Source organism: Colletotrichum tamarilloi, assembly GCF_030869305.1.
Source record: "Colletotrichum tamarilloi strain Tom-12 chromosome Unknown Scaffold_263.1, whole genome shotgun sequence".
NCBI lineage: Eukaryota > Fungi > Ascomycota > Sordariomycetes > Glomerellales > Glomerellaceae > Colletotrichum > Colletotrichum tamarilloi.
The window spans coordinates 739-22,053 of NW_026849646.1; the positions used below are offsets into that span (position 1 = coordinate 739).

Consider the following 21,315-nt stretch of genomic DNA (forward strand, 5'->3'; position numbering starts at 1 on the left):
GTGTTTTGATTGACGCTGTCGTTCGCATTCGCATGGTAGTGGAGGGACGAAGCAGCCAAAGAGAGGCTGGATCGAGGGGTTGAGGAGGCGTCAAGACGCTTTAAGACATGCGAGCCCCTGCATGGCATCCTCCACCAAGCACGAGATCGACGCGTGCATGACCCGCTAGGAAAAAAAAGCCTCGGCATGCACGTTGCCTCAACAAAAAATCCTCTGATCGCACGAGTTTCCATACATAAGATCTTTGCTACCATCACGACCTCAAGTGTTGAGAGGTCTAGCACCAACTCGACAGCAGACCATCGAAACTATGGCGGAAGAACTCGACATCCTCATCCTTGGCGCAGGCATCTCCGGCGTCAATGCCGCGTACCGTGTGCGGACAGAGCTGCCAGGCAGCACCTTCGCGGTGCTCGAGGCCCGTGACGTAGTCGGTGGGACGTGGTCTTACTGGAAATATCCCGGATTTCGCTCCGACTCGAACATGACGAACTTTGGCTTCGGATGGCATCCATGGCCTCACGACAAGAAGATCATCGAGGGCGCGCCCATTGCGGCTTACATTGAAGATGCTGTCAAGACACACCACATCGACAAGCACATCCGATTCCAGCACAAGGTGTTGTCATCAGATTGGGACAGCGATGAGGCCCGATGGACCCTGGAGTGCAATACCCCCCAGGGCACCAAGAAGATCAAAGCAAAGTTTCTCTTTATTTGCTCCGGATACTATTCCTACGAGAAGGCCCTGGAGACACACATTCCCGGAATCGAGAGCTTTGAGGGCAAGACGATCCACCCTCAGTGGTGGCCCGAAGACCTTGACTACGCTGGAAAGCGCGTCATCATCATCGGCTCCGGCGCCACCACCATGACCTTATTTCCCAATATCGCCAAAACAGCTGGCTTCACCACCATCCTCCAGCGCAGTCCGTCGTATGTTTTCGCACTAGGGGCAGAATCACCAGTCGACAAAGCCGCGAAAAGGTTCCTACCTCTGTTCTTGGCGAACTGGTTCATCCTGCTCAAGGATCTTCTCCTGGAGACTGTCTTTATCCAGGTTGTTTTGGGCTTCCCCAACCTGGCCAAGCAGTTCCTCCGATTCGATGCAAAGCGTCGGCTTCCCAAAGACTACCCTGTCGATATCCACTTCAAACCCAAATACAACCCCTTCGAGCAGCGCCTCAACATGTGCCCAGATGGAGATGTTTTCAAGACGCTGCACCAGTCCAACACGGAGATTGTCACGGACCACATCGAGACGGTCACCAAGGATGGCATTCTCACCAAATCCGGTCGCCATCTGCCCGCCGACATTATTGTTACGGCAACTGGACTGCACGTGCAGCTTTTCGGAGGTACGGATGTCACTGTCGATGGCGTCCCGGTCAAGGTTGGAGAGAAGTACAGCTGGCGCGGATGCATGCTCGACGGCGTGCCCAACGCGGCTGCAATCATCGGCTACGTCACTCAAACCTGGACTCCTGGCGCCGATACCGTGACCCGGCTCTGCATCCGTGTCATCAAGCAGATGCAGAAGACCGGTGCCGTTGCTGCCACCCCCGTCTTGTCGGACGAGGAGAAGAAGAATTCGCCCAGGTTGCCTTGTGTAGATGCCACATCCAACTACTTCACCCGCGCGCACGGTCGAATGCCTGTGGTGACTAACCAGGGACCTTGGTATGGAAGAAAGAACCTTATCGTGGATAAGCTGGCGCTTTGGTTCGGGAGTGTGACGGTAGGCATGGACTATCGCTTGGCAACGAAGTCGAAGGATATTTAATGATTACGAGAATAATGAGCCATGTATGTTAGCCTACCTGGTCGTCGGCATAGAGTTGAGAATGCACAGTTTAAGATTGCTTGGCAAGCCGAGAGCCTCCCGTATTTTAACCGTCTCACCTAAGGTCTCGCGCTGATCATGTACTCGCCGTGACTCCGATCAGCTGATTTGCCGGCCGTTGCGAGGGCATAAGCTGCCCTATGTTGTGCTCAAAGGTGAGGCGAGACCTGGATACCGTGCTCACCAGGGCTGTACTTCAGACTTGCCTCACCATAGAAATCGCTTGCCACAAGTAGTTCGGCTTTTAGGGTGGCACTGGCAAGACTGGGTTCTTTAGGGCCTCCCGACTTGGGTAAGCTGTTGGTTCAGAGGAACGAACAAGGGATTGTTTTCTTAGTCTCAACGTTGATCCTAGGAACATCGACCAGGCCCACCAATCGATCGGTAATTCGTGACCGCCGATCAGCAGCGAGTTCCTTGGATAACCTAACCACTCATACGGAGCACAAGCAGAATGTCCCTAAGAGATATGCATAACGTATGTATGTTACAAAGTGGAGTGAAGAAGACGCGGCAAGTTTGCGTCTGGAGGAACCTCGTGTGCACGGTCGCGCTGCCGCTGGGACACTTTTGGGACAGCTCAAGACGCAAAACGAAACGCTGCAACGCAATAGCGGGATGGCGGCAAAAAAAAATCCCCGGCATGGGGCCGTCTCGGGAGGTCTTCAGGATCGACATAACCCTAGTTGCAACTCGCATCTTTGTTTACCTCGAGGACCAGTTTCGCTATTGCAACTGGAAGATCGTGACCATGAGCTGTCTCTCGCTTATGAGGCAAACGTGGCTGTGGTGACCGGCTTTTCAGGTCTTCTGGGTGAGGGACACTAAAATGATTCATGTGAGAACCAGACCTATCTCATCCGTTCGCCGTCCGAGCACTCGTGCAGCATGTAATGCAAGAAATGAGGCTCTGAGCACGGAATCTCAGGCTCCCGACAAGTATCGCTTCACCCGATGTTTCTTCATCCAACCCACAGCCTTTCCGTGCGGGGAGACCCCTCATCGCGCATATCCTACGGGACATGCTGGCCAGGTTTGATCAGCGTAAACAAACTGGGTCACGAATCCCACCCACCGAGCCGACGAACCTCTGCCCCTGTTCGAGGCCTCCCCACGGCAAGAAAGGGATGCGATTCGCCTGATACTCGAAACGCCTCTGCAATGTACATCAGAACAACACCACAGAACACGAGCACAGTAAGCAAGCACATACCCAAAATCGTTCGCCAAGGCGAGACGAAAGCGTCGTTTCGAAATGGAAATAGAGTCCGCGTTGCCAAGAAACGTCAGCGGGATGCCATTCGATATCCACAACACCGGCTCTGCGGCAGCAGTGCGTCTCGGGAGTTCCTAAGCTTGCTCTGGATGAGTTTGTGGCGATCCGAGGCATCCGCCCCATTGGATTCTGAGAAATATTGAAATACCTGTATTCGTCCACGCATCTTTCCATCCTTCGACGAACTCTCTATCCTCAGCGTCCTATTTTTGTGCCGGTCCACTCTATAATCTCCGTTCTTCATTTACGAGCTGCGCTCTTTCAAATCAACGTACAAAGTTTAATCATTCATTCGAGTCAATACCGCCAACATGCGCTTCACCGTCGCCCTCACTACTTTGGTCGCTGCCGCCATGGCCGCACCTCTCGATACCCTTGCTGCCCGTGCAGACGAGCTCAACGCCGCCATCCAGGCTCTCGCTGCTGAGAACCCCGAGGATGCCGAGGCCGCCAAGGGTCTCTTGGGCCGTGACATCGATCCCAATGTCCAGCTCACAAATGATGACGAACAGGAGGAAGTCTTCAAGCGCGAGGACGATCTCAACGCCGCCATCCAGGCCCTCGCTGCTGAGAACCCCGAGGATGCCGAGGCCGCCAAGGGTCTTCTGGGCCGTGAAATCAACCCCAATGTTCAACTCACGAACGACGACGAGCAGGAGGAAGTCTTCAAGCGCGAGGACGATCTCAACGCCGCCATCCAGGCTCTCGCTGCCGAGAACCCTGAGGATGCCGAGGCCGCCAAGGGTCTCCTGGGCCGCGATATCAACCCTAACGTCCAGCTCACGAACGACGACGAGCAGGAGGAAGTCTTCAAGAGGGATATCAACCCTAATGTTCAGTTGACAAACGACGACGAGCAGGAGGAGGTTTTCAAGAGGGACATCAACCCCAACGTTCAGCTCACCAACGATGACGAGCAAGAGGAGGTTTTCAAGCGCGATATTGACCCCAACGTTCAACTTACCAACGATGATGAGCAGGAGGAGGTCTTCTAAACACAAGTAGCCACCAGGTTAGCTTGAATCTGAATGCTCTTTCGGCTTGATTCAGTACATCGGAAACGGAAAGCGAGAATATCTCATATATTTGATTGCTGAATAGAAGTCCAATTGATCCTGTGGAACTGTGTATTTGGACTGATGACAGAGAGCTTGACCAATAACGTAAAATGTGATTTACTACAAGATAGTGCTAACCATGGCTACGGGAGATCTTCACATCTTGTGTTCGAACCACATCCACTAAAGTTGACATTTAGCTACGGTATCTTGAGGTATGGGTAGATATCACTTCGTTATAGATTCGCGCGATACTGATAACTTCGTTGTTGAACGGGGTAGATACACGTGATGAAGAAAGACGAAAGTCTGTCAAAGAATATCTATTTCACCCAAGTCACATGAATAACAGCCAATCTTTTACTGACTTGGTTCATTTATTGATGTAATGCCGCAAAACTTGATGGTTATTCTATTTATGGCCAATGTTCTGGCGACTTGATGATATGGTCGAGTTGGTGCCGAGAGTGTCATCTGAATCCTTGGCCTTGTCTGATGACTGTCTGGGTAAGGACAGTATGTCTATACCGCACTCATAATGATATGGGTCTGTTGATGTATCCAGGTTTCGACGCGGATCCCTTTGAAATGAGAAGGTTGCCAGATTGCCGGTCCAAATTTCCTCATGGTAGGTAGTCGCTACATTTGATGTATCTTGGAAACTAATATCCGCCGTGCTTTTTGGATCGGCAATCGCATCCACGTACGCATTCCCAGTAGACATCATCCCCGGCAATCGAGGTAATGCCGCAGAGTGCAGGGCAAAGGGGTCTCAAACTCGCCTTCGATCAGGTCAGACGTTGGCAACATATAATGCAGTGATGTGTTTACTTACGTGGATACACCTTGTTGATGTTGATACGGTCGTCATAGTCCCGTCAAACTCCTTTGCCGAAATGGAGTCTGCCATCGCAGTCGGGGGCGCATGGCTGGGTGCTGCTTGGCCAGTTTCTTTAACCTCAGTTGGAAGTGCCATGCCAGGAGTGATCAAGGCGGCAACAATGAGCTGAAAGAAGGGTGACAGATGCATCTTGACGAGCTTCAAATAGATTGGGCTCTGTTCGCTGTTCAAGTCTGAATTACGGGAGATGTATGAGGTAGTGAATTGTTGTATTTTGCGTTAGATGTCGGTTAGAAAACGAAATCGTAGGTGCGAAATGAAGTTTGATCTGCACATTGCAGAATTTTCCGTCACTTCAGTATTTTGGGTTTGAATGGGACAGGACTGCTGCATAGCAGAATTGTGTTAGGTTCGGAGCTGGATGGGACAGGGCTTCGTGGGTCTAAACTCCCTTGATGGAAGGCACTCGGTCAAGGTGTAACTTTATCTTCTAATCGGCACCTTGACCATACGCTGAACATACCTGGATGGCCTTTGAATGGCTTGGAACAAACCAGACCTCGATCAAGCTTCCAGTCAGACGTATTGTAAGTACAATTACGATATGTTATGTTATCGTGCGAAGTGCGTGTCAACATTTTACATTGGAGGTGGGATGAACTATCGGAAAACTCCTTAAGAAAGCTCATTCCTTGCTCCCAAGGAACAGGTTGAGATGTTGTGTATAGAGCTCTGGGTACTGGAATAGATGACCATGACCGGCATCAGGATAGATTATGAGCTGAGCATCCGACAAGTTCTGTTGAAGAGTGAAACTGTTGGAAGTTGGCGACATAATATCAGTGTGGCCGTTGGTGACTAGAGTGGGAGCTTTGATAGTCTTCATGCGCTCAAAGTTGTCCGTATCAACCGTAAACGAGAAGATTGCATTCAGTTGGGCCCTTGCTCCAGGTCCGATCAGGTATTCTCTGCGCTCCTCGCCGTCAACCTTTCGCTCATGGATTCGTTTCCACCATGCTTCACCGAGTGCGACGCTCGTTTCCGACGGGTGGTAGAAAAGATGGAACATGTCCTCCTTGGTAGGTGGCTCATCGTTGGCTGTTCCGGCACTTTCTAGAACTTCGCGGGGTGGCAGGACAACTCCTTCTCCGACACCTGGTTGAGTCCCAGCCAGAATCAACTTTCGAACCAGCTGAGGATAGTCCCATGCCAGAATCTGAGCCACACCACCTCCCATGGAAAAGCCAATGACATCAGCCTTGGAAACACCAAGGGTAGCGAGAAACTTGGCTGCAATTGAAGCCATGACTTCAGTGGAAGAGGGCACCTCGCCCTCACTGTGCCCGATACCAAAGCTGTCATATACGATGACTTCTCTTGACTTGGCAATCGTATTGAAGAGAAGAGGGTCGAGAGTGTCCATTGAACCACGAAGATGGTTGATGAAAAGCAAAGGGACCTGACTCTTTACCCCGATCCGGCGGTAAGCGATTCGGGTGTTGTCGACGGCGACATATTGAGTCTCCACTGTTTGATAGGTAGACATTCCGATGGTGAGCAAAGTTCGGTGAGGATTGTGACTGGACTGGATATTGAATACTTGAGTGAGATGAAGTTGCTAACTTGTATTCTTTTCGATGAAAGAGATCGATTCTCGAGTCTAAGCATCTCTTAAGTGGACTTTATAAACATTTCTTCGCCTGCATCGCCCTTTTCGCGTTCAAGAGCAGTGCTGGATGACGTCCTGACCTTCCGGTAAAACTCCGCGATATGTCATCCTTTCCGACTGGGAAAATCACCCTCGGAAGCTCTAACGTAGGCCAAGATTTAGTATGCTTAGTAGAATGAATGGAACATTTGTATACCTTACAAAGCCTCTTCACTCAGCTGTTGCACTTGATTACTCAATGGCACAGATCCAAACCATACCCCAAACTTCGGATCCGGGGCAATGTGGAGCAACCTAAAGGTACGGACCGACGTGTGGGGTAATTAATCAGTAATCGTTCCGGATGGAGTGCCGGAGTAATCCGGGCCCGCCGGCTCCCAGACAATTTCTAAGCGGACAGGCGTAGACGGAAGAACCAAATGAGATCAAGATGCCAGTCTCTGGATCCTCTAGGTAGATGTTGATGAAAAACAACTTCAACTGCCGCAATGGATTTGATCCATTCCGACTGAGGAGATGTTAAGTAATCAGGCACACGGTAAGACGTCGTCATGATGTGTAGTGTCTTGCTGCATAGATGCCGTTAAATATGTGATAAAACTCCTCCCAGATTACGATTTGTACACATCAAATTCCGTTAGCCTTGTTTCTCTACTCGCTTTCCACCCTTTGCGCAAATACTAGTATAAAGTTCGATCATATCACAACGTACAACCTTTAGCAAGTATAGATTCTTTGAGAAACATCTATAAGATTGTCTGGAACGCTGGATAGATGGATAAGATGATGAAGGCTTACCAGTTCTCAACCCCAGCGAAAGGCCTGGAGTACCGTGAGCTACCTATTCCGGTCCCAGCCAAGGACCAGCTCCTGGTTCAGATCAAAGCGACCGGTCTTTGCCACACGGATTGCAACATAATTTCTGGACTCGACAATACGTTCTTTTGGAACAGGCCCATCACTCTAGGCCACGAGATTGCTGGCGTAGTAGTTGGTTGCGGACCTAAGGTTTCGAAGTTTGCCGCTGGAGACAAAGTCGTGTCTGTAGTCACCGCGAAACACCCGGTAGAGATCGGAGATGTTGTCAGAAGCCCCGGCATCGGCATAGACGGCGGATTCGCCGAATACGTTTTACTCTACGAATCGAAGACCCTGCCCATACCCGACGGAGTCAGCTTTGCACAAGCCGCCGTTGCCACAGATGCCGTTGCGACAGCCTACCATGCCGTTGTAACTGAGGGGCAAGTTCAAAAATCATCGAAAGTTGCCATCATTGGACTAGGTGGCCTTGGGTTATCCGCTGTTCAAATTGCATCTCACCATGGCGCCAAGGTCTATGGGGTCGACATCCATCGTCGCAAGTATCCTGCAGCACTGATGTCCGGGGCCTACTGCTGCGGAAGATCCCTGGATGACTTCCCTGGCGTCAAGTTTGATGTTGTTCTTGACTTTGCTGGAGTCGGCATTACCACCGCTGCCGCCGCCAAAGCCGTTAAGGCGGGTGGCAAAGTTGTTCTCGTCGGGCTCACCAAGAAGGAGGCCACAATCGACACGCACAACTTCGTCGCCTTGGGCGTGCACCTTGTGGGATCTGTTGGGTCATCGATGGACGAAGTTGAGACAGCGCTGGAAATGGTTGCAAAGAAGGAAATTACTCCTGCTATCGAGGAGGTTGCGTTCGGGAACTTGAAGAATGAGTTACACCGCCTGGAACGAGGTGATACTGTCGGGCGTCTGTATGCCGACCCATCCAAATCAGTTGAGAGGGTGGTGAGAGCCTAGAAATTGCGAATCTGAAGATATCGATTCAACGATTTTGTGATCGAGTCCGAGTTCAGTCACGCGGTATACTACTGTTTGATCATTCTCTTCCTTTAATTCCGAGTGACTTTCTTCTGCTCTGGTATCTCTCGATCGCTGTACGGTCGTTTCCGTTACCGATGCCTCCCTGGCTGATTGAGAGTCTTGGTATTGATTATCGATGATTCTCAGAAGATTGCACTTTGTGCTTAGTGAGGGTGACAACCTGAATCAGAATCCGGCTGCACCCCTTGAAGCTCGTCTAATTTCGTGGTGAGCCTGGCCCTCAGTCGTAACTCATCTTCTCTAAGGTGTGGGAGCTGCGTAGCCTGCCGTGAATGGGGTGAAAGAGGGCTTGGTTGTCAGGCACCCAATCAGTCTAGTCGCAGTTTCTGGTGCATCTGTCCGCTTATTTTGTCTCCGCCTGATGCTGGATATCTTACAGAGCTCGGGTGGATCCCTTGGCTGCTTGGAGATTCGAATGATCGTTGATTTGCATTAGCCGGCTACCCCTGGTTCTCACGGAGGGCTTCCAGGTTCGGACGGTACGAAAACAGCGTAACGCGACAAGCGTGGTGTAAGAAGGGAGGAGGCATCAAGGGCTCGAGTCAAAGGGGATGTTGCAGAATATCAAGCAGATTTCAGTCCAGTTATTCTCGCAGCTCTAGGCGGAGAACTCGCCATGGCGTCGTGTCCAGCAGGCACAGTTTCAGCACGCGTCTTGACATACTCCACTGCTCCAGGTACCGTCACTAGACATATGTGCCGGTGGGATGGTCCTAGAGGCTAAAGCAGTAGCCGCAAGCGCCGTGAGTCGCGAAGCTTTATTGATTTGGCGTGTCGGCTTCGATGAGTCTCCCCAGGCTCCATCCAGGTACCTTCGGAAATCTGCCGGGGAGGTCACTCGGGAGTGGCGGCATTGTACTCGAATTCTTGATCTATCACAACGAGCTTATGAGCTAAGGCTATCAGGGGCGGGTTTTCAGTGGGTTGAGGTCACCAACTTCTGGATAATTTTACTGTAATCGGCATCGCGTGCGGGCATGGCCCTCGCTCCTCAAACAGAGCTCTCGTCGCAGGAGATATGACGCCACACTTGAGGATTGATCAGCCTCCACGGCCGGGCCTTGACAGTGAGGAAGTACTGCTTCATGGCTGGAACAGCTTGGGTAGTCATGGAAGTTGGTATTGAGAATGGAATTGGCAGTTTGCGGCTCGCAAGCCCCCGACATCTGGACGAAGTTTCGTATCCTTCACTGATCAAAACTTGCCTTCGTATTTGGGGCGGAAAATGGTTTTTGAGGATGACTTGCGCAGCAACTTTCGCCGAGCTCTTGCTGTATCGTTATGCGCCTTCTTCCCCTTGAGATCTTCGAGACGTTGCTAGTCGAGAAGCATAAGTACGTAGCACACTGCATGGGGATAGTTTACATGCGTCCATGCCTTTTGCAAGCGGTATCCATCTAGATGCCATCTGTGATATCACGTTATGTGCCTGTAGACCATCCAGTCCTGATCTATAGTATAGTGACAAATTCCTTGAATAGCAATCTTTGGAGTTGTCTTCATAGCGAGGACGGATGAAGCCTGCCCTCTCGACCGGAGACTCAAGACTGGGTAATGGTACTAATGATCTGGAATCTCAATCGCGAATGAAGAAAGTATCACACGACAAACCGTCGAAGTATGCTGAGTCGCCTGTTTGGAATTTTAGTATTCCCAACTACTCATGTCCCACAGAAGACTTTTCACATCTAGGGCAAATAATCTGCCGTTACCTATTTGGACTGGGATTGAAGCTTTGCGGCCCGCGAATGTGGCGCAATGCCTCTCCTGCGTCAGCCCGACAGTGCTGTTCGAAACAATACAGTCAAGAACGGCACATGAGAGCTAGTACCGTCCATGGATACATCGGCATCGTGTTTTTCTGGTTAACTCCCCGCGGTATCGGCAAGGGCTCCACATCAGCACCGGCATTGCCTTCCTTTGGCATTTGCTCCGTGGCTTCTCGACGCTCCCCAAGTCAAAAGGGAACGCTGTGGCCGCCAAGTGCGGGGGACAAGTTTAGTCGATGCTCACGGCACAAAGCAGGACATGCTGGCAGTTCTCACTGGAAAGGGAAGGTGACGAATTCACACAGTCCAGAATAGAGGGGCATTTGTAAAGCATCCTGAGTTCGTTAGAGCGAAGCAATGCTTGATGTCTGGGAACCTACATCACAGGCAGTTGATCATTCTGGTACTTTTCGCATGATACAAAGTGCCGATACGCTTCACGATGCTGTAGCCCAAACTTCAAGGAGCTCGATAGTCCCACACGTCACCAAGCTTCTCGCGATGTCTATCTCCGTTCTCGGACTGCCCATCTGCCGTGTTCTCGAGATGCTCAAGACATTAGGCCTACATCTCGGGACCGACGTATCACTACTCCCTTGGCGATTAACTTGAGTCAATGGGTCTTGTCTGTAGATTTTTAGGCTGTAACGGCTTGCCTGTGTACCCTCTGGTGGCCATTGGTCCATTGGACCCTAGCACGTCTGACCTTGTAGACGTTGCTCGCAGATGTCAGTGAAGATCACCACCCTTGTCAGTCATTTGAACCACAGGTGCCCGCGCAATGCCCTTCAATCAAGTCATCGTGACCTAGAGGCTGTGATTGCCACCCGGTAAAACGGGTTCGTTTTGCTCACACAGCAAGTTTGATGCTCCTTGGTTTGGGATCTTGAAGACTGAGGTCTGTCGTGATACTAGTCCGATAGCATCGATAGCTTAGACCCCTGGTTCTGTCCCCAATGGGGCCAATACCGACCAACTCTAGGAGTGACGAGTCCCACCCAAATTGGCCGAGGCCCGACGTCTAAAAGTTGCAAGTTCCACTCGGCGGGGATGTGTACATATGTAGAGCTGGAAGTGGATTCAATGTCAGTGGAAATTTCGAGGCGTGGATGAGATTAAGAAGAAAAAGCTTCTCAGCGGCCGCAGTAAACCCAAGTGGAAGACTTGTCCGATACACCGAGTGCGTGAAAAGTACATCATTGGACGATACATTGTGGAGAGTCGGAAAGGCTGCGGAAGAAATCGTCGAAAACCCCAAATTCGGTCTTCGGTCACTAGTAGACCCCGCCATTGAACCGCCTCTGAGTGGCACTGAGTTCGAGCCGGCACGGCCGAATCCAAGAGCAATGGAGTCGATCGCCAGTTATGGTTGCAAGAATCCGAGACTAGAACTTTTGGGTGGGCTCATGTGCGGAGCACGTCATGAATATCTTACCACCCCCAAGACTCGACTTCGCCGGAGGGATCACATACCTGTAACCTGGCATTGTCTGGCATATCAAAGTCGCACAACATTGACGTCTACCCAACTCATTCTCTCGCCGAGAAGAAATGCGGAGCACTCTATGCGACAGTGTGGCTCAGCGGTGAGTCTACAACAAGCTTCCAAGATGCGCCAAGCTACACAAACTCTAACCCTGCAAACGCGAAGTGCCTCGAGACTGAAGATGGCCGAATTGACAGCCCTGACGCCGACTCATGACCCTGTGAAGAAACGTCCGAACCGACCACTCATCGTCCAACTGCAATCCATTCCAGTAATTCGGATAGCGCCTAAATGATGGGCCCTCCCCCAATTGCCTGGGGAGTTGAGGCAACTCGTCCGTCCTTCTCCCACATCCCGATGAACGACTCCCAGCGCAATGGTTCAGCTCATGGGATTAAGTCTAAATTCTAGCAGTGCATTCACTACCACCTAGAGCCCCTAAACTTTACTTTTAGGGGGACATGGAGAGATCCGATGGACAAGTCGGAGGCCGCGGAACACAGAAAACCTGCGGAAACTGCCGAAAAATCGGGCGAGCTCGTCATTCAAGGCCATCCCAGGCCTACATCATCGCACATGATGCAGCAGCAATCTGCATCAAGAACCTTGCAGAAAATACCTCAACCCTAGCCTATCGCAAGCTATCGACAGGTGGCATAGCTCGTGGAGGGGCGGCTCAGCTTGTCAAATATAGGCCGGGGCCTTTTCGAAAGCCACGTTGATCCCCATGGCACAATGGCTTAATGGATACCCAAAACAGACGGTGGTAAATCCAGAGGTGACATCCAAGCCACATGGAGCATAAAAAGAGGGGACTGGGGCAAGAACGGGGCGCTCTAACGGGATGGCTACCGAAAGGAACCTCTCGCGATGCTTCTACAGCAGCCTCGTGCTCGTATAGCCCTCTAAATCTGACAGAACTCTCCCTCTGCTCTGCCCTTGGCGGCTTGGCGAGGAGGGGTATTCCTTCGACGCCGTTTACGATTATTATTCAGATGGATAAGATAATCTAATCAGATCTGCAGTGTGCGTCGCATTTCCTGTCACACAAGTGCCCCTCCATCGCAACGGCGAGCGTCTTCGGCGGTGGGTGGCATTACCGCATACGCTCGGTTTAATTACCTAACGAGCAAGAGAGGAAGGTTAGATGAAGAAAATAGCCGCCGTTAACCCCACGGCTTGTACCTTGACATGTACGAAAAGACGATGAAGAGAGGTACACGCTTCTTGGCGAGATCTGGTCCAGCCCGGCATTCGTGGGATGAAGGGACCGAAGAGAGTAAATAAAAGAGACACCTTCCCCTCCAACCCCTCGTTGGTAATGACGTCTCTTCACACCATTCGGAAATGTCTGCATCTGCTTTCATAGATACCCCTTTCAGTTCTTATTTGTCTTCCAAAATGGCCGCGCCACAGCCGACTATTAACGACCTCGCCGCCAAGATCGGCGAGCTCTCGGCCGAGTTCACCAAATTCTTGAGCGAAAACAAGATCCCTCAGCCTACTTTTGCCGCGGACAGCGTCTCAAGCTACGATGGCCTCACGTCAGAAGCCTTTTTGCTCCGCCAGAAGCTGTTGGATGCCGCCAACGATCTCTCCTACCTAGTCTCAGGACCAAGTGAGAGCATCTTCAACTACACCCATAATGTAGGTTGAACCTTGCCCTTCTTCGCTGCTGTTCTTCATTCTTGGTGCCGTGACTCAGATAGCTGACCCTGAATAGATGTCTCCTGATGCCGCATCACTCAATACCCTCAACCACTTCGATTTCTGGTCCGCCGTGCCCATTGATGGCGACGCCTCGTACGCAGACATCGCAAAGCACGTCCGCCTGCCCGAAGAAGTGGTCCACCGTGTCCTTGATCACGCCTACACCCTGCGCATCTTTGAGGAGACCGATCCCGGCAAGCCCTTCACCACTCGCGTCCGTCACACCTCGCGATCTGCTGCGCTGCTGAAGAACGCCGGCCTCAGGGCGCTGGTTGAGGCTCTCATGAACGATGCTGGCCCGGCTATGGGTGTCCTTCCCTACGCACTGGAGAAGTTCCAGCGCGGTAAGACAGAATTGAAGGAGGATATGACGGAGACTGCATTTGCGCTGTACCACTCTGGCGAACTCTGTGGTGGATACACAAACTCGTGGGAGCTGCTGGAGAACGACGGCGAGGGCGAAAACAAGGGCTTCCGCCAGAGAAACTTCGTCAAGTGGATGAACTACATCAAAGAGATCTTCCGCTTGGAGGGATTGGTCAACAGTGCCTACGACTGGAAGGCCGCTGGCGACTTCAGCGTTGTCGATGTAAGTTGTTTTTGGGGCTTTAGTGGCGCAACATCCCAGTATCTCAGGAAATCATTGACTGACGCCCCCTTTACAGCTCGGCGGCTCTGGTGGCCACGACAGCTTCGTTTTGGCGAAGAACTTCCCCAACCTCAAGATCACTGTTCAAGACCTGCCCAACTGCGAGACTTCTTTCAACCAAAACATTCCCGAGGAGCTCAAGGGCCGAGTCAACTTCCAGCCCCACAGCTTCTTCGAGCCGCAGCCCCTGTCCGCCGACCTGTACATGATCAAGCTTATTCTCCACGACTGGCCCGATGCGGAGTCTATCAAGATTCTCAAGGGTCTCACACCGGCACTGCGCCCTGGTGCCCGAGTTCTCTTCATCGACTATGTCGGCAAGCAGGGTGACGTCGAGGAGAACGCCGCGGCGGCTGCGGCGCTGCCCAAGTCTATTCAGCAGATGGGCACTTCAACGGATCTGAGAATGATGGGTCTTTTCAGCGCAAAGGAGAGACCTGTCGACGCGTGGACAGAGTTGTTCAAGAAGGCGGACGAGAGATACGAGATCAAGCGTGTTGAGGCCAACCCCTTGACTTTCTTTGTCATTATCGAGGCCGTTTGGCGCGGTTGAGGCGATTATTTGTTGGAAGCATTGTGAGGAATGATTTAGAGCACGTCATCATGTGAATATGAAACAAAAGTTCTCGATTCTTACATCTACGTCTATTCGTGTTTGTGATCCCGTTTTTCATACGAAGTAGATGCCCATGGCATTGTCCTAACTCCCCTGTTAATTCGGCTTGAGACAGAACCCTGTTGCGACGTGCGTGGGCGGGCCTGGATCTTGGCTGTCCCACATGCCAGTGTGGATTGCTGCTCCCCTTGCAAGTTGCACCTGTCCACCAACCCACCAAGCCCTATCGCTTCGTGATGCCCTCCACACAGTCGGCCAACCCTTCAGATAGTGTGTCTGCTTGAGCTGAGTCATCAAGCAACTTGGTCTGGTGGTGTAGTTGGTTATCACGTCAGTCTAACAGTTCGAGAGCCTCTCAATTCTCTCGTCTGCCACACTGAAGATCTCCGGTTCAAGTCCGGGCTAGATCATTATATGGGCGATTGGTTTAGTGGTATAATGACCGCTTAGCATGCGGTAGGTCCTGGGTTCGATTCCCAGATCGTCCATTCTTTTGATTAGTAGATGTCTCTCATCACCCCTTTTTGGGTCGAGGCTATCGCGAGTTCGTGAACCTGGTTGTCGAGGTGTGATATAGGCCTGAGGCTGCCGCTAACTTAGTAGAGGTACGGGTCATGAGTTGACTCTCAATTCGACTTCCCAGTTGTTGATCTTAGCTCTGTCTTATGTAGGTCTCTTATCCGAGAGAAGTTTGCTTGGAAATATTAAAGGCAGTGGTCCTCAGTAACACCAGACGCTGCCGCAGGGAACTGCGCATGGCGGTACAGCGGATTGAGATCCTACGAGTGGGCCTTTCTGCTCCGGAAAGCACTTGATTGAGTCACTGCAATTCTTCTCGAAATGAGAGAGCATCTCCTTCTGTCTCACGATTATCAGCGCTTATCTGAACGGCATGATGGGATTTCAGATGGCTAGCCGTCACAAGAACTTTAGTCAATTCGTCGGGATTGGAGTTCAGCAATGGCTTCTGGGGGTAGGCCGCATGGACCGGCGCTGTTCTAGCGCACTTTGCAACGCAACAGGGCACGGAACAGGCTAAGTGTTGGGACTAACTAGTAAGGACTCACGGCAAACTACAGGTGTGCAGTGAGATTGGAGACTTGGATGAAGAAGATACTACTGAAAGACACCATAAGAGAGAAACCATCCCATTAGTTGAGCTATAGTGGGCGGGTGGATGTCACCGGTGAGATGGCACGGCGCTGTCGAGAGGAGCTCTTCGGCACCTTGCATGCAAGTGTTGACCTGCATATGTGACCCCAGATAGATGCTTTCTGATTGCTCAAGACAATGCCTCTCTGCACTTGGCTTTCGTCGAATTCGAACACTCGGTCAAAGGGTGGATCTTAAGCCGAGACAAAGAAATCAAGACAATCAGGTCACGGACCAAAGATGAGGAGGCCTAGAAGCATAAGAAATCCATCTCCCTACACGCATAGTAACCCATTGTGTAGAATGAATCAACTTCCATCTCCCGAGTACACAATGCCTAGCTTGATTGACGTCTTGGAATATCCCGTGTATATTGTGCTATATTCATCATGGCATAAGGTTCATCCATAGGGCCGAACACCACATTACAGCATACGGATACAACTCTGGATGCTGAGGGGGAAGAAGCAGGCTTGATAGGTGACCTCGGGCCAGTGACCCTCCACATCTTCCACATGCTTCACCTAGCGCGAATCCTTAGTGCAAATGGCCTTGTTCAGCGTGATTCCAGGCTTCTTCCCGGTTTACCCTCCTCTGTTACTAGTCCTCTGCAGCCACGATTCTTCACCTTGGACATGGGCGCTCACCCAGCCTTGGGTTGCATTTGCCAATAAAGCGAAGCTTATTCCCCAATCTCTCGTTTGTCGTCTTCATCGTGTCATTTCTCCTCCACTTACTCTCCCCATACTCATGGGCCAACATCGTCGAGCGTGAACCCCGATTCCGACGCCCTGGACCTGCAGTTTTGTTTCTTTTCCGCTTGCCCCGCGCTGTCGCGGCTGCTGTGCCTCTCTCCCGCAAGGCGTTACCAAGCCATCGGGCCCGCGACGAACGAGAAATGACAAAATAGCGACAGGGTCTACGCATGCCAACCAACGACAAAATAGACGGGTGAGGCACCAGACAGCAGTTATCAAGCACTATCGAGATATAGGCAACACAGGGCTTAAGCTATTGCAGCACCGGAAAGCACAGTTAGACAAACAGCAGTTGATGGCAAGCGACAATAGAGCCAGGAAACGAGGGCTACAATCACATCAGCGACGAAGCAGACATACATGCATCTTTGACGGCGCCAAGTATCTGCCTTCTTTCCTGCCCAGAACACGGGACGACCGCCTACAAGCGAAGCAAGCTACCAAGCGGCGCAGCAGCAGCAAGAGCGAATCGGGGGTGCGCCAGTGAGACTGTTGGAACGGCACGGGACGGGCGACGGGACGAGACAATCTTTTCTACGCGAGCAGGACAAGAGCTTCGGGGGGAATGGCCGGTCTCGGGCCCAATCAAGTGGGCTTGGATGAGGGTCATCTGGAACCCATTCCAGGCTTGAGCATGTCTGGAGTCTTAATCGCAAAATCCATCGCCCTAGTCGCCGCCATCGCCTTTTTTGTGTGGGAGTTTCGGTCATGGTATCGCCTGCGAAAGATCCCTGGACCTTTCCTAGCCTCGATCTCAGTCCTTTGGCAATTGAAAAGGGCAATTGGGGGAACATATCATGAGCACCTGAATGATATTGCGAGGAAATATGGTGAGTGGACTTCTTCATTGCCATTGAGAAACCACGCCCGGTGGCTTTGGAGTTGCGATAGCAAGCCAACAAGCACCCCAAGAAACTAGAGACAGACGCTGATCACTGATCGTCATTGCAGGACCACTCGCTCGCATTGGGCCCAACGAGCTCCTCTGCACAGACCCAGACTCACTGCGCAAGATGTCGGCCGTCCGCTCGTCGTACACCAAGGGCGATTTCTATGACTCCGGCCGGATCACTCCGGGCGTAGATAATGTTGTCTCGATGCGGGACGAGAACGAACATAAGGCTATGAGGGCGAGAATGGGACCGGCCGTAAGTTTGAATTTCCTTTGTGGCCTCAGACTTTCGCTGGCTGGTATTTTCGTGACCCCCAGAAGCGCTGCCACTTTTGAGTTCAAGTCCGCTAATTGCGCTCTCTGCGTTGCTGAATAGTACACCGCCAAAGAGAATGAAGGTTATGGCTTTGAGGTCGGGATCGACCGCCAGCTCATGAATTTTGTTAGCCTGATAGACCGACATTACGTTTCCACCGATTCGGAATTTCGTCCGCTGGATTTCGCCGAGAAGACACAGTTCTTTGCGCTCGACGCCATTGGCGATGTTTCCTTCGGCGGTGCATTCGGGTTTCTTGCAGAGGACCGGGACCTATTTCGGTATATTGAGATTAACGAGTCGTCTTTGCCCATTATGAACGTCGTTTCGGTGCTTCCTTGGCTTGGGAGACTTGTTCACAAATGGCCTTTCAGGCTCATGTTACCCAAGGAGGATGACCAGATCGGCTTTGGTCGTTTGATGGGGTGAGTGAAGCCAATGTTGGGCCTGGCACCATCCATGAGTCTGATCACTAATAACACAACGCAGCTTCGCTAAAAACTACGCTGAAATGAGACTTCAACCCGGCGCGAAGCCCCAGAAAGACATGATGCAAGCTTTCATCAACCAAGGTCTCGGCAAAGATGAACTTATTCAACTCGTGTACATCCACATGTGAGTATCATCCACAACTTTCCTCGATTCATATGCTCATGACATATCAGGATCGCTGGCACAAACTCGGCCGCACAAGCCATGCGCATGACATTATTATCGTTAATTAACAATCCGGTTGCTTACCGTCGGCTCCAGCAGGAGATCGACGATGCTACTGCCGCCGGCCTGATCAGTTCTCCCATCACCAATGCCGAAGCTCTGAGACTTCCATATCTCCAAGCCGTCATCCGCGAAGGCCTGCGTTTCTACCCTCCTGTCACTGGCCTCGGCTTCAAGCAAGCACCGGAGGGCGGAGACATCCTAAACGGCTATTTTGTTCCTGGCGGCACCCAGATCGGACACAACTTCTTCGGCGTCGGACGCTCACTCTGGGTGTGGGGTCCGGATGCCGATGTTTTCCGCCCAGAGAGATGGCTTTCGGCAAATGAAGATGGTCTCAGACGAATGAACGCCGCAGTTGATTCCCACTTTGGCCACGGTAAATACTCTTGTCTCGGAAAACCGATCGCCATGATGGAGTTAAACAAAGTCTTCGTCGAGGTAAAATTTTTTCCTCATACACTTTCCGTGCAGCATCTTACTAACTTCATACAGCTATTGAGGAGATATGACTTCACCGTCATGAACCCAGAAAAACCAATCAAGACTCTCAGTGCGATTTTCTTCGTCGCCAGGGACTTTTGGGTGAGGTTGACTAGGCGTCCAACGAGGGAATAACGGACAGCCCGGCCTCAATCGTGTTCCCGTAAATAATGACTGCTATGAATTTCCTATATTTTTCTCTCGTCACATCTTCAAGGGAGGGAATCTCCCACTTGAGGCAGTCTAGCGATGCCTTTATCTTTCAATGGATTTCATCAAACAAGGGCTGCAACGCAGTATTTGTAATTGAAATAATGTATTGCTGCACATACATCCTAAGTATGAATTGAACGTTGTCCGGAATGAACCCGAATGGTTCCATGTGATCAATCTTCTAATATTTCTTTTCTGATGTTGAAGCATGCATACTTAGAGATGCTTCATAGATTACAAGGAAGCTAGACAAGAAGGAAAACATAAGGCAGGGTATGATATTTGACGGAACTCAGCTTATACTTTGGTTACCCAGCTCTTCTTCCTACAAACAGATCCGCAACCTACAAGAAAGTCAATGGACTTCCCGCGACTCTTCTTAAGGACGATTATGGTCGCCAAAGACAGCACAGATAGGCACACAGTAACCCAGAACAAAACAGTTCCCAGGTGATCTGATACGTAGTTCAAGAACTGCCCATCTGACCCATGCCACGAGCGTCCTGCCGCGTGGCCGAACAGCTTCCGGGCGTATCCCTCATCCAGCAACGCCACGCCGTGATGCAATGTGCTGTACATCCACGCGTACTGATGGAACGCATATGTGACCATTATCGGGCCTGTCGACCAGAATACCTGGAGGTAGGGAAGGAGGATTCGTTTCGAGGTCGCACCGCCGCGTCGCTTAGCTTCTTGGAGAGCCCATTCGAGAAAGGAGGAGCCACGCTGTGCCATGAAGAAGTGATTGCTGAGTCCAAGAGTATTTGATGTCGGGGCGAAGACAGCCTGTAAGCCGAGGCTTTGCATACAGGACATCACCTCAGTCGATCTGGGGTATACGTCCAAGTCTGCATAAATGCCTCCCTCTGCATGGACAACGACCAGTCTCGCCACATCGGCTCGTTGAATATTCTGGGCATAGCCCTCGTATGTCGATAGCAACCAAGAGTATTCTGTCTTTATAAGTTCGAGAACATCTTCGTCTGTCCATAGTTTGATGGTATAGTTGAGAGGTTCCATCGTATGTTTCCACGTCTCGTATGAAGCTTGTATGCGCTCCCCCGAACCTGGGTAAGTGCTTGTATCGTTGGTTTTCCAGATTTGGTGAATAATTTTAGGAATGGGCTCTTGTGGTGTGGATGCTTCGGTGGGATGTATAAGGTCTTTTCCATAGCGTTCAGAAGCATTACAGAACCTGACCAATTCTATGGACTGGTTTGGGAGAGCGAAGTCGTTTGCGTAGCTGAGTTGATGAACAACCAAGGCGGCCGTCATGGCTAAGGTAACAAGCGCCGAAGCCTTCAACATTGCTTTTCCAGGGAGTGCTATCATCTTGGACACCAGAAACGTTTCCTTCTTATGCTTTCGTTGGAGGTAATCGTTGATGGTTCTCGGTTTTCGAACAGGTTGAGGAGAAGAATCGAAGAAGGAATACGTCGCTAAAGTTGAGGATATATCGTGAAAGTAAAGAATGAACAGAGGGCTGAGTAAGGTTGGGGATAATAATCCTAGAAGCTTGTAGAGAAAATGAAGTCGGGTATCACAGAAAAGAGTCTCAGAAATAAGGATGTTTGCAGAACGCTATCAACGAACGTACAGTGAATTGGAACGACTCCGAATAAAACTTGGATCTGAGGTATTTTTTCTCAAGAGGAAGTTCGAACACATGGTATTCTATTAAATAAAGGAGACTTCATGTGGCTCGCAGCACCCAGACAAAGACTTTAGAGTACAGACTTCTTGATCAGTTCAACTTTACCCAGGTACTGCCACAGGCTGCTCCTAGACTAGATGTAAGTCAACATACCCACTTCCTGGCACCCCCCTGTTTCTGGCACCCACAAAAACGCGAAAATCCACCACAACCCAATGCCCACCCCCAACCTCCTTTTATCACAACATTTTCAATTCGCGTCCAAATGGGCTCATCTTTTGCACATGTCTTCTTCTATATATAATGCCTCAATATACCGAAGATCAGCTTCGTCAGGCTCTCGAGGA

At 51.0% G+C, this 21,315-nt stretch overlaps 11 protein-coding genes across 11 annotated transcripts; 7 read left to right on the top strand and 4 right to left on the bottom strand.

The window, feature by feature from the left end:
• Positions 1–310: 310 nt before the first annotated feature.
• CTAM01_16786 (monooxygenase) lies at positions 311–1,783 on the top strand (the record flags this gene model as incomplete). Its single annotated transcript, XM_060532778.1, has 1 exon — positions 311–1,783. The coding sequence occupies one exon, from the start codon at positions 311–313 to the stop codon at positions 1,781–1,783; it is 1,473 nt and encodes a 490-aa protein (XP_060372634.1).
• A 486-nt stretch (positions 1,784–2,269) lies between these two features.
• Positions 2,270–2,521, bottom strand: CTAM01_16787 (uncharacterized protein; the record flags this gene model as incomplete). The annotated part of the gene is made up of 1 exon (XM_060532779.1): positions 2,270–2,521. The coding sequence occupies one exon, from the start codon at positions 2,519–2,521 to the stop codon at positions 2,270–2,272; it is 252 nt and encodes an 83-aa protein (XP_060372635.1).
• A 909-nt stretch (positions 2,522–3,430) lies between these two features.
• CTAM01_16788 (uncharacterized protein) lies at positions 3,431–4,114 on the top strand (the record flags this gene model as incomplete). The annotated part of the gene is made up of 1 exon (XM_060532780.1): positions 3,431–4,114. One exon carries the CDS (start codon positions 3,431–3,433, stop codon positions 4,112–4,114), a length of 684 nt encoding a protein of 227 aa, XP_060372636.1.
• Positions 4,115–4,589: 475 nt separating this feature from the next.
• On the bottom strand, positions 4,590–5,207 carry CTAM01_16789 (uncharacterized protein; the record flags this gene model as incomplete). Its single annotated transcript, XM_060532781.1, has 3 exons — positions 4,590–4,676; positions 4,885–4,959; positions 5,013–5,207. 3 exons carry the CDS (start codon positions 5,205–5,207, stop codon positions 4,590–4,592), a joined length of 357 nt encoding a protein of 118 aa, XP_060372637.1.
• A 496-nt stretch (positions 5,208–5,703) lies between these two features.
• CTAM01_16790 (uncharacterized protein) lies at positions 5,704–6,564 on the bottom strand (the record flags this gene model as incomplete). Its single annotated transcript, XM_060532782.1, has 1 exon — positions 5,704–6,564. One exon carries the CDS (start codon positions 6,562–6,564, stop codon positions 5,704–5,706), a length of 861 nt encoding a protein of 286 aa, XP_060372638.1.
• Positions 6,565–7,461: 897 nt separating this feature from the next.
• On the top strand, positions 7,462–8,469 carry CTAM01_16791 (uncharacterized protein; the record flags this gene model as incomplete). The annotated part of the gene is made up of 1 exon (XM_060532783.1): positions 7,462–8,469. The coding sequence occupies one exon, from the start codon at positions 7,462–7,464 to the stop codon at positions 8,467–8,469; it is 1,008 nt and encodes a 335-aa protein (XP_060372639.1).
• A 3,291-nt stretch (positions 8,470–11,760) lies between these two features.
• On the top strand, positions 11,761–12,024 carry CTAM01_16792 (uncharacterized protein; the record flags this gene model as incomplete). The annotated part of the gene is made up of 1 exon (XM_060532784.1): positions 11,761–12,024. A coding segment is annotated over one exon (264 nt), but the record flags the coding sequence as incomplete, so codon positions are not given.
• A 1,185-nt stretch (positions 12,025–13,209) lies between these two features.
• Positions 13,210–14,720, top strand: CTAM01_16793 (uncharacterized protein; the record flags this gene model as incomplete). The annotated part of the gene is made up of 3 exons (XM_060532785.1): positions 13,210–13,455; positions 13,532–14,107; positions 14,184–14,720. The coding sequence occupies 3 exons, from the start codon at positions 13,210–13,212 to the stop codon at positions 14,718–14,720; spliced, it is 1,359 nt and encodes a 452-aa protein (XP_060372641.1).
• A 2,538-nt stretch (positions 14,721–17,258) lies between these two features.
• On the top strand, positions 17,259–19,236 carry CTAM01_16794 (cytochrome P450; the record flags this gene model as incomplete). Its single annotated transcript, XM_060532786.1, has 6 exons — positions 17,259–17,523; positions 17,645–17,841; positions 17,962–18,326; positions 18,391–18,516; positions 18,567–19,059; positions 19,114–19,236. The coding sequence occupies 6 exons, from the start codon at positions 17,259–17,261 to the stop codon at positions 19,234–19,236; spliced, it is 1,569 nt and encodes a 522-aa protein (XP_060372642.1).
• A 35-nt stretch (positions 19,237–19,271) lies between these two features.
• CTAM01_16795 (uncharacterized protein) lies at positions 19,272–19,451 on the top strand (the record flags this gene model as incomplete). The annotated part of the gene is made up of 1 exon (XM_060532787.1): positions 19,272–19,451. One exon carries the CDS (start codon positions 19,272–19,274, stop codon positions 19,449–19,451), a length of 180 nt encoding a protein of 59 aa, XP_060372643.1.
• A 160-nt stretch (positions 19,452–19,611) lies between these two features.
• On the bottom strand, positions 19,612–20,589 carry CTAM01_16796 (uncharacterized protein; the record flags this gene model as incomplete). Its single annotated transcript, XM_060532788.1, has 1 exon — positions 19,612–20,589. The coding sequence occupies one exon, from the start codon at positions 20,587–20,589 to the stop codon at positions 19,612–19,614; it is 978 nt and encodes a 325-aa protein (XP_060372644.1).
• Between the last annotated feature and the right edge of the window lie 726 nt (positions 20,590–21,315).